We start from the raw sequence: 16,512 nt of genomic DNA, 5'->3' as shown, positions 1-16,512 counted from the left end.
TCCAGCCATGGAGAACTGCTAATAACAGCCATGTCCCCATGCAACGTCTCTCAGCAGCTCCAAGTGACGGGTGGTAGACTAAAGCTTGGGCAAAGTATCCCTGAGGAATGTTTTGCCTGATGTTACCCCTAAGTCCACTTGCTGCTCCTGCTCCCCTCCTTACTTTGCCGTCTGAGTAATAAACTGTTCTTCCATTTGGGTCCGTGCCTCTTCAATTCCTTACCATGTGTAAGAGAATAAACGCTTCTTCTCCGCATATCCATGAAGTTTGTGTATTTTTTACTGATCTTTGCAGGAGAGATTAGACTAGATTCACAAAGTGTTTCTTACAGACAAATTCTGCTTCAAAATCGGCCTACAAAAACTCCATGTGAACATACCATAAAGGTTAACTCTCCTACACGTCTTCTGTAGCTCCTCACCTACACGCTATGCCCTTCATACCTGCAATATTACCTATATCTTTGCCTGTCCTTTAACTGCTTCCTCTCTCTGAGCAGTATACATGTTAATGGGAATACTCCAAAAGGTTTGAAAGATCCCTAACCCTCAGATGCTGTGGTCAATGTTGACGACGGCATCTGAATGATTTTACAGTGAAAAGTCGAATAACATTTAGAAAGAAATTCTAAAAACTAACAATTCATTACTAAAAAAAATAGTTAGACATAATTGCTACCAATAATAATCATTAATAAAAAAAAATACCTTTCACAGAGTTGAAAGTATCACAGCTACTTCTGATGAATCGATTAAAAAAGGTATGACTGCTATAACCAAGAGGGTAAAATATATTTTTGTTCTAAAAGCTAAAATTAGGTATGTCAAGAGGTTAAAATGCACTTAAAGGGGTTGTCCAGGATACTTTATTATTATGATAGGAGGCCAGAGATGAAAATTTTTGAAAAAAATCTGTATCTATCTATCTCATACTCTCCTGTGAGGTCTGGCCCTGCTTCTCCGGTGTCTTCTTGAAGTGAAACTCCTCGCTGGTTGTAACAGGACAGATCCTTTCCATTGAAGTCGCTGATTGGCTTCAGCAGTCATGTGACCGCTGAGGCCAGTCAGCAGCCTCAGGATGGGACTTGGGATGTCACTGCTCCCATATGCCTCAAAACTGCATGAACAACACGTCTACTCTGAGCTATCTTCCTATTTTTCGTCCGATTACTCTTTGAGAGACTACAGTCAGGCTTCTGACTATATTACTCCTCAGAGATCACCCTAACCAAAGTCACAAACTATCTACTAACTGCCAAAGCCAAGTGTCGCTACTCTGTTCTCCTCCTCCTTGACCTTTCTCCACCCTCAGTACAATCGACAACTCCCTCTTGTTATAAACTCTCATCCCTTGGCATCACAGACTTGGCCTTCTCCTGAATCCCCTCATACCTCACCAACTGCATACTTGGTGTCACCCACTTACTCCACTTCCTCAAAGTGCCCATCTCTCTGTAGGTGTCTTCCAAGGTTCTGTCCTGAGACATTTCCATCTACACCCTTGGCCAACTTCTAGAATGTCACAGTTTTCAATACCATTGCTATGCTGACGACACTCAAATATATCTCTCTGGACCGGACATTTCTGCTCTGTTATCCAGAATCTCAAAATCTCTAGTAAGCCATGGCCTCCTTCCTCTCCTCCCACTTTCCCAAACTTAACATGGAGAAAACTAAGTTTATCATCTTCACCCCACCTCGCATGGCCCCCCTAACTGACCTCTCTATCAAAGTTAATGGGACCACATTTGCTCCAGTCTCACAGGTCCGTTGCCTTGGAATAACCTTTGTCTCTGGCCTTTCCTTCAAGTTACTCAAGTTATACCTTCCATCGCCTCCAACTCAACAACATCCCTCAGATTTGTTCCACCTTCATCCCTGAAACTACAAAAATACTATTCTACCCCTCATAATCTCCTGATTAGGCTACTGTAACACCCTTCTCCATGGCCTCTCACTGTCCCCTTCATACCTCACTGACCTAATCTGTTGCTACTTGCCCACATGTAACTTCTCTTGGGACCTGCTACTCCGCTCTGCTCTTATCCACTCTTAACACAACCGTGCCCAAGACTTCTCCTGTGCATCCTCCATACTCTGGAACTCACTATCGCAACACATAAGACTGTCCTCCACAATTGTAAGCTTCAGAATGACCCTGAAGACTCACCTATTCAGGAAGGCCTACAACCTCCAATAACATTACTGTCACCACATCACTATCTGTACAGTCTCTACCCTCTATCTATATTCTGTGTCCTCCCTCCCTCATAGATTGTAAGCCGTTGCGGGCATGACCCTGATTCCCTCTGTTCCAGTTGGTCACTATTAGTATTGTACTTGTTTTATGTACTGTATGTAAACTCTGAAATGCACAGCACCCTGGAATTAATATAATAATGTATAGCACCCTGGAATTAATGGTGCTCTGTAAAGAAATAAATCTGCTACTTCTATTACTACTTCTACTACTTCTACTACTACTACTACTAATACTCTACTTCTAATACTACGCTACTTCTACTACTACTACGCTACTTCTACTACTACTACTACTACTACGCTACTTCTACTACTACGCTACTTCTACTACTACTACTACGCTACTTCTTCTACTACTACTACGCTACTTCTACTACTACTTCTACTACTACGCTACTTATACTACTACTGCTACTACTACTACTTCATAATTAAATAATTCCAGCAGCTGGAGGATCATTGTGTATATGTAGTGTTATAGTATAGTAGTAGGTTGTTTTGTCTAGTATACATAGGGGATTATGAGTGTATGATACCGGTCATGCAGCATGTGAATAAAGGCAAGTGGAGCTGGACAGATGAGGCATTTTCTTAGAACTACTGCCATTGTGTTCTACCAAACAATATTGGACAGTGATGGAATAGGGGTAAACAAATCCCTATAACGTTCTTCTTGGTACTCCTGTTTCTTCCAGTAAGGTTTCCCGCACTCCTTACTACTAATGTGAATTATCTTTGTGTCTAGGAACAATTGTATTTACAAGCTCCCATAGACTCAGAGATACGTGTTACTATGGACATTCTGTGTACAGCACTGCAGAATATGTTGGAGCCAAGTGAACCATAAAAATAATTTGTATTGGAGACTTTAAGTAATAGGCATGCTTTATGGGCTGTTTGGGTAGTCCTGTTACACACATAACTCGAGGAAGGGAGGGAAAATTGTTTTGCAAATGCAGATGTTTTGCAATGTAGTATCTGGCATGGGCACTAGGGGGAGCAGTTGATCTGTAGAGAGAGCACATTTGGCAGTAAGTTGGGGAGATCCATCCCATTATTGCACACGTGCAGTAGACATAAACAGGGGAGGGGAAGAGAGGAAGCATGTCATCTGTGATCCCGCCCAGCACTCAGCAATAACAAGCAGTGCCTTGCTGCTACTGCTGCTGTGTGTGCTCTTCTCTGCTGTGGGCTCTGCTGCTATGAAGCAATCCTGCAGCATTTGCTGATATTTCTTTAAAGAAACCTACCATGGCCACTGCCACCAGCAGTAAAAGCAGCCTCAATGGGATGATAGTGGGATCCATGCAGTCTCCAGGCTCATATAGTCTGGATCATGTTAGAAGGCAGCAGCGCATGGATCCTCGCAGGAGACAGGCTGCCCTTTCCTTCCTCACCAACATCTCACTGGATGGGCGACCCCTGCAGGCTAATGGGGCTGCAAGGGAGGGCACTACATGTGGAGTAAGCAAGACTCGACAGACTTCTCAGCTTGCAGAAAAGGAAGCAATGCATAATACATCTCTTAATTCATTACCTGCAACTCAGCATCTCCTTACACAACATAGTAAGACAGCATTGACCTCTCATTCAGGACCCGCACTTTGTTCAGTGGGCGGAAGGCAGGAGATGATAGAGCATGAGATACAGGGGAAAAAACACAATTTCAGCGAGTATGTTGAAGAAGAGGAGGAAGATGCATTTACCAGCAATGCTCGAGTACCAGCGTCTGCAGGGATCCCTGTACCGCTCTCTTGTCCAGGTAGCAGAGGCCGCCTGAACTCTCTCACCTCTGCTATCTTACCAGCTGCTTTTTGCAGGAATTCTTCTGCTTCCTTTAGCTGCAGTGACCAGATCCAAAGTGGAAGCAGTGCCTTTGAAATCCAGAGGTCACGGTAAGCTACAGTTTACCAATATTGCAAAATATTTAGGATTTTTCTTGTGTATATTTGCTTGTCGAACATTTTGGTTTTTTTTAAATCTAACCTCTCATGTTTACATGAAAAGATATTAAAATACTACGTATCCTTGTCTGGTCGGTGTCAGTCTTGCATGAGCTTCCTTTGGCAATTTTAGATGCTAGGTTCGGAGTGGCTTACAACACTGTGGTGTTAAACGTGTGCTGTATCCTTTATGTTGACGCTTGTACTGTATATGGATGATGAGACGTGTATTCTGTTACAAACCGAGATAGTGAAGACCAACAAAGAATACAGATCAAAGCTTGATGGTGCTGAAGGACAGCCTCAGACGTATGGAATGGGGCCATAGTATGGATCTACAATATACCGCCATCACTTCATAGACTACAATGGACATTGGTAAATAAACTTGGCAGGCAAGTCACAGGTTGGTGCATTGTATGCAGACTAGACCTATATAAAAGACCATTGACAGGCCAAAAATGCTGAACTATCTGGTTACTACCGTAAATAGGAATGACTGTGCCTTTAAGATGCACGTCTGCAGATGTTACTATATAAGCATACATATGAAGTCGCATTGGTGTAGAGCCAGGATGACATGTTTATGCCGACCATGGCCATTTCTGACCTAGCAGCACCAATCTTATACATACTACGGCCACTTCCCCCTTCTGCTAATTGAAACAACTTTCATACATGGAAGGAATTGTTAATGATGTCATAAATATCAGCTCAGACAAAAGATGTCCCCGCTGTGTCTATACATTCCGTAGTCTTAAAGGGATATTCCCATTATTAATGTTACTGCATATTACTTGGATATGCCATAACTTGATGATTCTGGAGGTCTGACCTCCCATACCCCAGCTGATCTGAAGAACAAAGAGTGCGTTCTCTACGCCATTTTTTTTTTTAGTGCACAGTGGTGCTCCTGACCAACCCTGTGCAGAGGTCTCCAACACACCCTTGTCAGTCATGAATCCTAGGGGGCGGGCAGTCAGACCCCATTGATCAGGAAATCATGACATAGCAGAGTGGTACATGATCACTTACTGCAGAGAAGATGTAAAATATTTAGTTGTAGTAGATAAGAAATTTTCTCTTAACTACAGTAATAGTGGAGAAGTTTTAATAACCACAATTTTTTTTGTTTTCTATCTTTTAAAGGGGGCCTTTCACCAACTCTGTCACGTGTATCATATACGAAGTGCTGCTCCTTTGATTCTGGCACAGTTGGAATTTTTTCTCTAGCCCCCACCACCCTTGAGAAGTAAGTGTTATTAGTTTTGGTGCCTGGTATTCTATTTAGATGTACTTGGGTGTATTGTACTGTCAGTGGGCAGTGTCAGACAGGAGCAGATAGGGGGATGTGATTCTGAGCACTGACTTTGTCCACTTCTGATTGGAGCTCTGAGTCCCTCCCCTTGCCTGCTGCTGCTTGTCACTGCCCACCTGACACTAAAGAGCTGAAGTTGCATCTCAGGCACCAAAACTAACTGCATTGGTTGACCATGAAATGTTTTATCTGCACGGGAATCAGTGGAGCGGCGACTATTAACAGAATCCAAAAACCGGAGTGTGTGGAGGTGGTGAAAGGTTGTCTATAAGTAGGTGTTACCCTAGTCTAAAGCTTTGAAGTAAAAAAAAAAAAAAAAAAACAGTGGTAGTCCGTATATTAAATTTAATTTCACTTTTTAAAATATAATTTGGCGTAATAACATAACAATATTGGTTAGTTGTTTAGGAGCTTCAGTTGTAGAAATCTTAAAGCATGGGACACATCAGATTTTTCAGATGTTAATCACATCCTTTATTACATGGGCACTTTACCAAAACCAACATTGGTGGTAATGGCAATATTGTGGTCCTTCGAGTGCTCCAAATAATTTCCTTCCCCTTGAATTGTTTAAGATGGTAGTGGGTACCGTAGAGGCTCCCTAGTACCAATACTGTGATGCCACAGCACCCATACACAAGTAAAAACCAAATGATCATGAGAACGGAGAATAATATTTCAGGGCTGTTGAGTCTGAGCTGCCACCACTTTTGGGTGGAGTCAGGTGGCTCCAGTGGTGTAAGTCCTGTGGTAGCAGCCCTAGTGGCTTCGTCAGGGCCCAGAACCTCAGGGGGACCGGTGGGCCCCTACTGCTTTTTATTTATTTTAATAGGTGTTAACCTGCTGGAGTAACCCCAGCAGGTAACTGTCCCCAGTTAATTTATCGATCCCCACTCCTGCTCACGGGTGCCTCTGCTTCCCCTTCTTGGTCCCATTTCACTAGGTCCCCCTGGAGGGCAGAACAAGAAACGGCTGTGAGCTGAATCAGGGATTGGTTAGTGAGGCTGTGGGCCTGCGGCAAGAGTATTTGTACAAACCCCAACAAATACAGGGGGCCACACGGTGGCTCAGTGGTTAGCACTGTAGCCTTGCAGCGCTGGAGTCCTGGTGTTCAAATCCCGCCAAGGGCAAAAACCATCTGCAAGGCGTTTGTATGTTCTCCCCGTGTTTGCATGGATTTCCGTCCCATATTTCAAAGACATACTGATAGGGAAAAAATGTACATTGTGAGTTCTATGTGGGGCTCACAATCTACATAAAAAAAACAAAACCCAACAAATACTGCTATTATTATACTCTGGGGCCTTTTCATTCCCAGAGTTAAAAGGGTAGGTGAGAGAACATAAAAACCAGTGTTGCTTTCTGGCACTCTGGTGTGACTCTCTGTAATCTTTGGGCCTCTTCAGTGACACATAGATGTCACATGGGTCTGGCTGGTGTCATTATGTGTCATGACACTAGCCTGGCAAATGTGACGTCTGTGCCGACATAGAAGATGGCCAAAAGGAGCAGGTAGTGTCCAGGGCCAGGAGAGGTCAGTAATAGAGATGAGCGAACCGTAAAATGTTCGAGGTTCGATAATCGTTTCGAGTAGCCCCTCAATATTCGACTACTCGAATCGAATATCGAACCCTATTATAGTCTATGGGGAGAAAATGCTCGTTTCAAGGGTAGGCAATGTTCCATCAAGTTATACTTACCAAGTCCACGAGTGAGGGTCGGGCTGGATCCTCCGAGAAGTCTTCTCCGTGCAGCGTCCCTGCGGCATCTTCCGGCTCTGAATTCACTCTGCCAGGCATCGGGCCTGGGCAGAGCCGACTGCGCATGCCCGCACTACAAGCTGACATGCGCAGTCGGCTCTGCCCAGGCCCGATGCCTGGCAGAGTGAATTCAGAGCCGGAAGACGACGCGGGGAAGCTGCACGGAGAAGACTTCTAAAGGTAGGAGAAGAACCAGCGTTGATTGGCCGACTGTATAGCATTCGGCCAATCAATGCTGGTTCTGCATCCAACTTTTACATTCGAACAGCGAGTGGTACTCGATCGAGTACGAGTATTTCGAATACCGTAGTATTCGATCGAATACCTACTCGATCGAGTACTACTCGCTCATCTCTAGTCAGTAACTCTGGTTTTTATGTTTGTCCCCCCCCCTTCCTTCCCCGGACTTCCGATCGTTATACTCTGGGGTCTGTGTGCAGGAGCCACTATGGGATATAATACTGTGCGCAAGGGCCATTATGGGATATAATACTGAGTGCAGGGCTTGGTATGGGACATTATTGTTTGTAAATGGGGAGTTATATACTGTGTGGGGGACCAGGAAAGGGGGCACTATGCCGTGGGGGAGCCCAAGTCAAAAGTTGGCTGGGGGGCCCAGTCTTTGCTAGTTACGCCCCCTGGGTGGCTTAGCCTTTGTTAGTTATGCCCTTGGGTGGCTTAGCCTTTGTTAGTTACGCCCTTGGGTGGCTCTGTCTTCAGCTTCAAAATAAAATACTTAATTATATTCAAATATATTATGCATTTATTAATCTCGTTTAATTATGTAAATGAATAGTTTGCTTCATATTTACTTTAATAGGAATTCAACTACTGGCATTTTCCTGAATTGGGGCTTTACTGCTTCTGACTGACCAATGAGTCAGGATGTGGAATAATAAGAGCCTAAGTTGGTGATTTGGCCTAGCTCCTCTACAACCCTGAATATCATCTACCTACTACACGGAATTGTTCTATATCTGTGCCAGCCTACTAGTAGTACCCTAGCGCTCCAGCATTTGGCACAGCTTCTACTGGGGCTTGCCACATTTCAACGTGGCCATGTGAAAAATCTGTATCAAAAGTTAGTCTGTTTAGTATATGTAAACTAAACTGAAATGATCCTCCCGTTGCTGTAATTTTTGAATGCATCTTTCCATATAGTGTTCTGTATGAATAAAGTATAGGTCTAGCTACATCTGCACATTCCATATAGTGGTGTTTGATTTTAGGCTTGCTTTGTACTCGGAACCTGTACAGGGGTGGCACCTAACGTATGGTCACATAGGTAGCCAAGCTGACGGCAAAGTAGCGGCCTGGAGGTGGGACCCAGGAGGTGGCACTGAGAAGGTGGAATCTGGGGGCGGGACTCGTGAATGGGTGAGGGGATTTTGCTGTGCCGTGGTGAGAGGTAGTAGGGCACGTGTGCAGTACGGTTGGTTGCTATGGTATATCTATTTTCCATCTTTCTGCTGTCACATAACCTAACACTGGAGGCGCTGACTGTAACTAGGGCTCATTTTTGGAGTAGGACTTATATTTCAGGCCTACTCCAAAAACGCTGCAAAATCAAGCTGATTTTTGAAGAAACAGGTTACTTGGTGAGCGGTCCTCCTTAAACAGATATATGAGAGGTGGTGACAGAATCCTGTTACGCTAGGTTCACACCTGCGTTCTTCTTTCCGTTCTATGGTTTCCGTCTTCTGCATGCCAGAAGACGGAAACCATAGACCGGGTGCGGCGGTGAGCGTTTTAGGCTCTCCGCCGCGAAACCGGATTTTTTTATCCGGACACAGAGTACTGCATGTCTGACTCTGTGTCCGGATTATAAAACCCAGTTTCGCGGCAGAGAGCGCAAAACGCTCACCGCTGCTCACGGCCGGACATCTCTCTCACCCATTCAAATGAATGGGTGAGAGAGACTCCTTCAGGTTTCCGTCTCCTGCCTCTATTTTAGGCAGGAAACGGAAACCTGCAGTACGGAGAGGGCGACGCAGATGTGAACGAGCCCTTACAAGAAATGAATTTGCAGATTTTGTGTAACTTCTGCACTGTGTGCTCAGAGTCACTCTGCTGCTCCCACTTCTCGCTCAGTATTTTGGTTTTTAGGGGGTGGAGGGGGCTGACAATGTGTCTAAACATTTACTAGAAGCCTACAGGCGTGGAAAGAAGAATTAAAGGATTCCGGAAAGTGTGAACGGTCACAATGTCTCCAGTAAGACAAAGATGAATCCATTTAGTTTTTCTTTTATCGGTTATCAAAATAAACAGTGATAGTAGGGACAGAACATGACTATATAGTTTATACAATGTGGCATCAATTCCAACAATGCATCAATTGTCTGACACAGTAAGCATGCAGGAAATCTTTCTCCATCAGAAAAGTGAAAAAACAGGACTGAAGAAAGCCGCCGTCATATTTTTACATGGGGGGGGGGGGGGTGAATGCAGAAGGACCCTAGGTGTACGGGAAGCCGCATCAGGCAGAATATTTGTTATTCTCATCCTTACAATGTAATGTGGGAACTGCTAGACTCCCTTTAAGGCCGGAAAACGCTGCAATTTGCCTGCAGTGGAATGCCGTGGGAAAAATTGCGGCGTTTTACAGTACTTGCAAAGTGGATGGGATTCATGTGAATCCCATCCCCACTTTGCGGAAAAAATCGCAGCACGGACACGCTTCGATTTCCAAAACCATTGCGGTTTTGAAAATCGCAGCATGTCAATTATATCTAGCCGGTGGCTTTCCCGTAGATCTAATTGTAACAGGAAGTCTGCGGAGGAAAACTCTGTGAACTTTCTGTTTAAAGCATTGTGGGAAGAACCGCGATGCTTTCATGCTGCGGTTGTTCCTGCAGTGCTTTAGCGCTGCGTTTCCGGCCCATGGGGCCTTAGCCTAAATGTTAAAAAAATAAATGAATGAAAATAAGTGAATGAAAACACAAGCACACATTGCAAAAAATCTGCTTCTTTTGTTGCAGATTTTGCAGTGATTTTGAGCCAAAGCCTGGAGTGGGAAGAATATAAATGTTTTCTTTATAGTTCCCATTCATTTTCAAGCCACTCTTCACTTTTGGCTCAAAAAGCCAAAGCAAAAAAGCAGCTTTTCTGTAATGTAGGGGATGTTCCCATGAAAGACATTTATAGCATAGCCATAGGATATGCCATAAATATATAGATTTGGGTCCTACATCTGGGACCCGCACCCCCGAGGTTCATTCTCCTGGCTGTACCTCACCGCAGCCACTGTGGACAGTGAAATCCAGACTCTTTGTTGGTCAGGCTTTCTTAAAACTGTTTAGTTCATGCCTTCTATAATTCCCATTTACTTCTATGAGATTTATAAAACAGACCATCTACTACGGTTCATTTAGTTGTTTTTTTTTAAATTCCCACCTTTCAATAGCCATACATTTTTCCATTCACAGAGCCTATGGTATATTCACCGCATGGGAAAAATATTTTAAGTTAGTTGAGTTGGCGTTTTCAGACACAAGGATACCTATTTTGTATCTGTTTTAGCTTTATTTATAAACTTTTATCTTTAGACCCCCTAGTGGTCTTGAGTCCCATGGGGTCTGATCGCTAATACAAGCAATGCTGAAGAATTGCGATGTATATTAAAATTCTTATACTTTTATTACTAGAATGGCATATGTCAGGATAGGGTTAAACCGCTGACTACAGTGTTCCCACTGGCAAAATGTTGTAGCAATAATTCTCAGGAAGCCTCAGCCATTGGACATTTTGCAGGTCTGAGCGACACCCTCTTTTTGGGGGTCCCACACTAATGTTTGTGGTATCGTAGTGGAGCCTTAAAAAGATGCTTTTGTAGGCCACCTTTTGGAAAAGAATATTCAAAAAAAGTTCTCTTTGGTGGAAACAGGAAAACCTGCTACCTTTAGGAAGGTAGGTCCTTGTAGATGAATGCTGGCTTTTCAAGAAACCTAGATGACTTGATCTGGGATTAAAGCCAAACCTGTTGAATCTGTCGTGTGGTGTTTTTCATCTGAGGTTGTATATTCCTAATTTTAAGACCCTGTATGACCAGATGTTGGGGGTTTTTTGTTTTTTTTCTCAAATGTTCTGTATAAAACATATGAAGAAAGGAGAACGGTATCAGGTATATACAATACTGAACTGCTGCTGCTGCTATTAATATTGCTGACTTGTTAACATTACATCAGACTCGCAGTGTAGACAAACATCAGGTGATTTCAGGTGTACTTTGCTGGCACTCCTATTTTTACGATGGCTTTGTAATGTAACCTCGCTATGCAGAGCAGTGAAACCAGTTAGTTTAGTTCTGATGATTTCTTAGAATCTTTTTATACAATTAATGACCTTAGACATAATTTGCTACCTTACCCATTATGCATTTTGCACACAGTAGTTAAACCCCTGTACGTCTTATTTAGGTTTACAGGGCTTTTGAAAATAAAAGAGAATGAACTACATCTTATTTCTGTGTATTAGCAGCCCCATTGTACAGCACTGACTTTTAGATATGCGTCTTATAGTCCGAAAAATACCGTAGTTTTTCTCCTAAATTTGGGAGGAAAATGGGGGTGCATCTTATAGTCCGAATGGAAGAGTGTTTTGGCGTGGGGACATGGAGGGGGGCACTCCTGCTACCACTGGCTTCCTGCAGCAACAGGAGTGGGGAAATGGGATGCGAGGACAGGGTGTCCCAGCGAACCCATTTCGGCAGATTCTGGGTCTGTAAAAATCATGGTAGCTGCTCTGCTGCAGAGTGGTCACCATAGCAATCTGGATCTGGAGCTAATGCCCACGATCAGAGTGCACCCTATAGTGTAAAAGTAGCCCCTTGGGGCTAGTCCCCAATGACCCCATACGGTTCTTGTTGCAGCATGGCTCCCGCCAGTGGCATAACTAGGAATGGCGGGGCCCTGTGGCGAACTTTTGACATGGCCCCCCCAACTGACACCGACGCCAAAGACCTCGACCGGCCCCCTGCTCCGCACCCTATTATGTCCCTTAGTAAGCCCTGCACACAGTATTATGTCCATTAGTGGCCCCTGCACACAGTATTATGCCCCATAGTGGCTCCTGCACACAGTATTATGCCCCATAGTGGTCCCTGCACACAGTATTATACCCCATAGTGGTCCAGCCAGGATTGGCAAGTAAATAGGGCCCGTAACGTCCTATTAAAAAAAAAAAATAATGCAGCGGTATCGGCTGTCACCGGGCCCCCTAATGGCCCGGGCCCTGTGGCAGCCGCCTCCGCTGCTTCTATGGTAGTTACGCCCCTGGCTCCCGCACGTAGTTTGTAAGCTGGTGGTCAGCGGCACTGCTGCAAGTAACAAATCCAGCCAAAAATCCAGCTATTATCAAGGCATCCAGTATTTGACAGAATAATGCACTCGATCTATGACCTTACTGATGACTCCAACTTCATGGCTGCTTGAAATCAAAAAGACTATGCAAGCCTTATTTAGATTGACATTTTTCTTCTTTTTTTTTTTCCTTTCCTATTCTACAGTCTTCTCTTCTTGCTCAATCCTTATGACCTAGGATCTAAACATAAAATTCCAAGTAGTCGTGGACATTGCTGAATGTACATTCATGTTTGCATAAGTGCATTGTGTGTTTATATTTCATGCTTAAAGGGAGCCTGTCAAGGTGATTTAGGACACAAAACCACTCCCTTATAAGCCTGGGGTTTAGTGTCCCAAATTGCCCTGTTTTTAAAGCAACCTTCAGCCGCATTAAAACATTTAAAAGGTTTTATACTTGTCTAGAGGTGAGTCCCATCGACCCCCTCCCTGGTGTACCCGGTGACTGCGTGTTCTTCAGTGAAGAAGAACTCGGCATCACTGCGCATGTGCTGGAGCTTCAGCGCATGCGCATTGAAACTAAGGTGTACTTGTCTGGCTTCATTGAAGAACTGTGCAGGCGTAGGCAGTACCTCTGATAGATGACATACAGTTTTTTTGTTTTTTTTTTAAATATTTTTAATGCAGCCACAGATTGCTTTATAACTGGGTAATTTGGGACACTAAACACCTGCTGTATAAGAACCTGTGGGTGGTTTACTGTACTAAATTGCTGTGACAGATTCACTATAAAGCAACCAGATGAGCTGGGTAAAACCTATATAAACCATCTTCAAGGAGACACAATCCTAATACAATGTAACAAACTACTCACGCTGAATTCAGACTGTTTTCCGTATCCATTTTCCATTTCAAGACTCACAGAACATACCTCAAACATATCCATAAACCCTCATTTACCTTACAGATGCTAAATTAGTGTTTTTGGGGCCCTTAATTCTATAATTAAATCTATAATTCTATAGTTGTGACATTGCAAATTGGACAAAGTGAGTGAGATATTGGGTCTATTCTCAGGGACCTACTGCTGAGTACCTTCTCAAATAACTTGACCAGCCCAAATCTTCAGAATGACCGTCCCTAGCAAATAGAGAGGTTTCATTCCTGCCTAACCTGAACATGTGAAGTTGCGTTAGATCACAGCACTTGGATGCGGCAGTCGATTGGTGTCATATTCTCTTGTATATTTTATTACTAAAGTTTTTCAATAGACGTCAAAGATTAGGACCTTTATCAAACTAATGTCTGAAATAGAACCGTTATGTTTTATGATATTATTTACTTATAATAACCCTGTTTATCGGTTCCCAAAGTCTTTACTGAATACTTGACCATCTATGAAAGAATTTTGGATCAAATTAACATCAAGCCTTTTACCTCTAAAGAGTACACAGTGACCCTTTGATGCACAATGGCTCTTGCACCAGTTCCATCTTTCTACAGCAACATTGTCACTGGAGATCTTATAAAGTCACTGACATGCTTTGTTCTCTAATATTTCGTGCCATTTAGACTTGGCTGTACTTCATGAAACATGGGCAAGCGCTGGCTATTGGATAAATAAATGGCTTTGTGTAGTTTTAGAAAGGAGAATAGAAGGACGAAGATCAGAATTCTGGCCAAGGAATAGAACATTTGTCCTAGACCTTAATTTTCAGTCCGTTCCCATAATTCTGATGAACATAGTTGAGTCTTACAGATGATACGCTTTTAAAAATGAGAAACAAAAGAATAGTCAACATTTAGACGTGTCAAGTAGTTTCATTTGCCTTCGGGCCAGGAGAGTGGGTCTTTTTGGAAAAGGTGGAGAAATTTAAGTAATCTGTGGCAAAACATCCAGAAGAAATATGTCCTGATGTGTTTAATGATACTTTCTAGCCCTACAAAATTATTTCCTGTTGCCAATATTGAAAGAGGATCTATAATGTCCTCTGGCACCAGCTGTATTATATACCGCTGAACTCCGCACACGGTCAGCTTCATGGTATGCACCCGCTGGGCAATGAGATACACCCCTGAAAGTACTCTTCAATAGCCGTGTACTGTCAGAGGGGGTGTTCCTTACCACCCAGCGATGACACTGAGTAGGAAGGCACACCCTTCTGATGGTGAAGGGATATCGGTACCACTAATGGCTGACTGTGTACTGAATTCAGTATAGAATACTGCCGGTGCCAGAGGGTATGAAATGTCCTCTTTAACACCAACACACCAGTCCTTTGTTATAACCACCTTCATATGGCAGTATTTTGGAAAGTATTTGTAAACCAAACCCAGGAGTGGAGTTTACACAGATTGTCGTGTGTGAGTATAATGTGTGCAGCACCATGCAAAGAGTTAGGCAGGTATGGAAAAAATGCTGCAAGAATGCCTTCTAAAATAGAAGTGTTATAGGGGTTGTCCAGGAATTTAACAACTCATAGGGGAGGCCGGTGAAGGTGAAATATTATTAAAAAGAAAAAAAGTCATGTGTGTCTCTGATTTCTGCTGCTCCTGTCCTGCCAGGGTGCACTGGGAATTGGCCGTCGGAAATCCTACGATTTGACCATTGAGGCCAATCAGTGACCACAGGAGAGGAACTGGTGACATGTATGTGACCGACCTCCTCCGTGAGTGATCAAAAAGGTTGTCCAGGGGGGCAGCATGGTGGTTCAGTGGTTAGCTCGCTGGAGTTCGAATCTGCAAGTAGTTTGTATGTTCTCCCCGTGTCTGCCTGGATTTCCTCCCATACGCCAAAGACATACTTACTGATAGGGAAAAATATAGATTGTGATCCCATTAGGGTTGTCGAAGAATTGAATCATTTATTTTGGCTAACTTAACAAAATTAATGAAATAACAAATTAAATCTAAATGTCTTTGCCTTTAAATTAGCATCTATTCTTCTAGGTGTACTTGCACACAGCTTTCGAAGGAACTTGGGCAGGAAGGTTGTTCCAAACTTTTTAGAGAACTAACTACAGATCTTCATGGATTTAGACTTGCTCAAATCCTTCTGTCTCTTTATCTAATCCCAGACAGACTGGATGATGTTGAGATCAGGGCTCTGTCGGCCCATATGATCACTTTCAGGATAAATATAGATTTCTCCATTCATATCATTTTGTTAATTGACAAAAATAAACCATTATCACTTCTATTTCTGAAGACATTCTCACTTTGCAGCATTTTGTGTCACCTAAATCCTTTGCACACATCTATACGTGTGAGTATATAGTTGATAAATACATATAATGTTTATACATCATGACACATATTGTATCAGAAAGGACTGTGGTTACAGAACGGCTACAAATATCTGGACTTGTATAACAAGTGTTGCTTGCCTATCCCTTTTGTAACCTTAATCCATACATAACTTACATAGTTATATACTATACTATACTATACTAATACTATACTAGTTATTCACTGACACTTTGATTGCAAATTAGATTATTTTCTTATGAATAAAATTGATCAAGAGTTAATTGTAATCAAATCTTCTCGATCACATTAACATATTTTGTTTTCACACAGCGGAAAAAATTGACTGCAGTCTCCCCCTACACAATTTTTTGTAACATCTATCAGGGCTCGTTCACATCTGCGCCCGGTCTCCGTTCTGCAGGTTTCCGTTTCCTGCACAAAACAGAGGCAGGAGACGGAAACTTGCAGGACTCTTTCATGCCCATTCATTTGAATGGGTTTGAAAGCTGTCCGGCCGTGAATGGCGGTGAGCGTTTTATGCTCTCCGCCACGAAACCATTTTTCTTAAATCGGACACAGAGTCGGACATGCAGTACTCTGTGTCCGGTTTTAAAAAAAACGGAGCAAAAAACACTCACAGCCGGACCCGGTTTGACAGCTTTCCGTCTTCTGCATGCAGAAGA

General features: G+C 43.2%; 1 protein-coding gene across 2 annotated transcripts in view; it reads left to right on the top strand.

Annotated features, from left to right (window-relative positions):
- CABLES1 (Cdk5 and Abl enzyme substrate 1) overlaps positions 1–16,512 on the top strand; it is a 67,426-nt gene that overhangs the window by 18,682 nt on the left and 32,232 nt on the right. Inside the window, exon 1 of one of the 2 annotated variants that reach the window (XM_075270614.1) lies at positions 3,197–4,157. The exons of the other annotated variant lie outside the window; for it this stretch is intronic. Coding sequence (XP_075126715.1) covers positions 3,514–4,157 — 644 coding nt within the window. The 5' untranslated portion in view covers positions 3,197–3,513. Of the gene's footprint in view, positions 1–3,196; positions 4,158–16,512 lie in introns of those variants that run through there. 2 annotated transcript variants of the gene reach the window in all.

The sequence above is a fragment of the Leptodactylus fuscus genome, chromosome 4, assembly GCF_031893055.1.
Source record: "Leptodactylus fuscus isolate aLepFus1 chromosome 4, aLepFus1.hap2, whole genome shotgun sequence".
In the NCBI taxonomy this organism is placed as follows: Eukaryota; Metazoa; Chordata; class Amphibia; order Anura; family Leptodactylidae; genus Leptodactylus; species Leptodactylus fuscus.
Note: the sequence above shows the minus strand (reverse complement) of the source record. Positions and strands in the feature narration are given on the sequence as shown.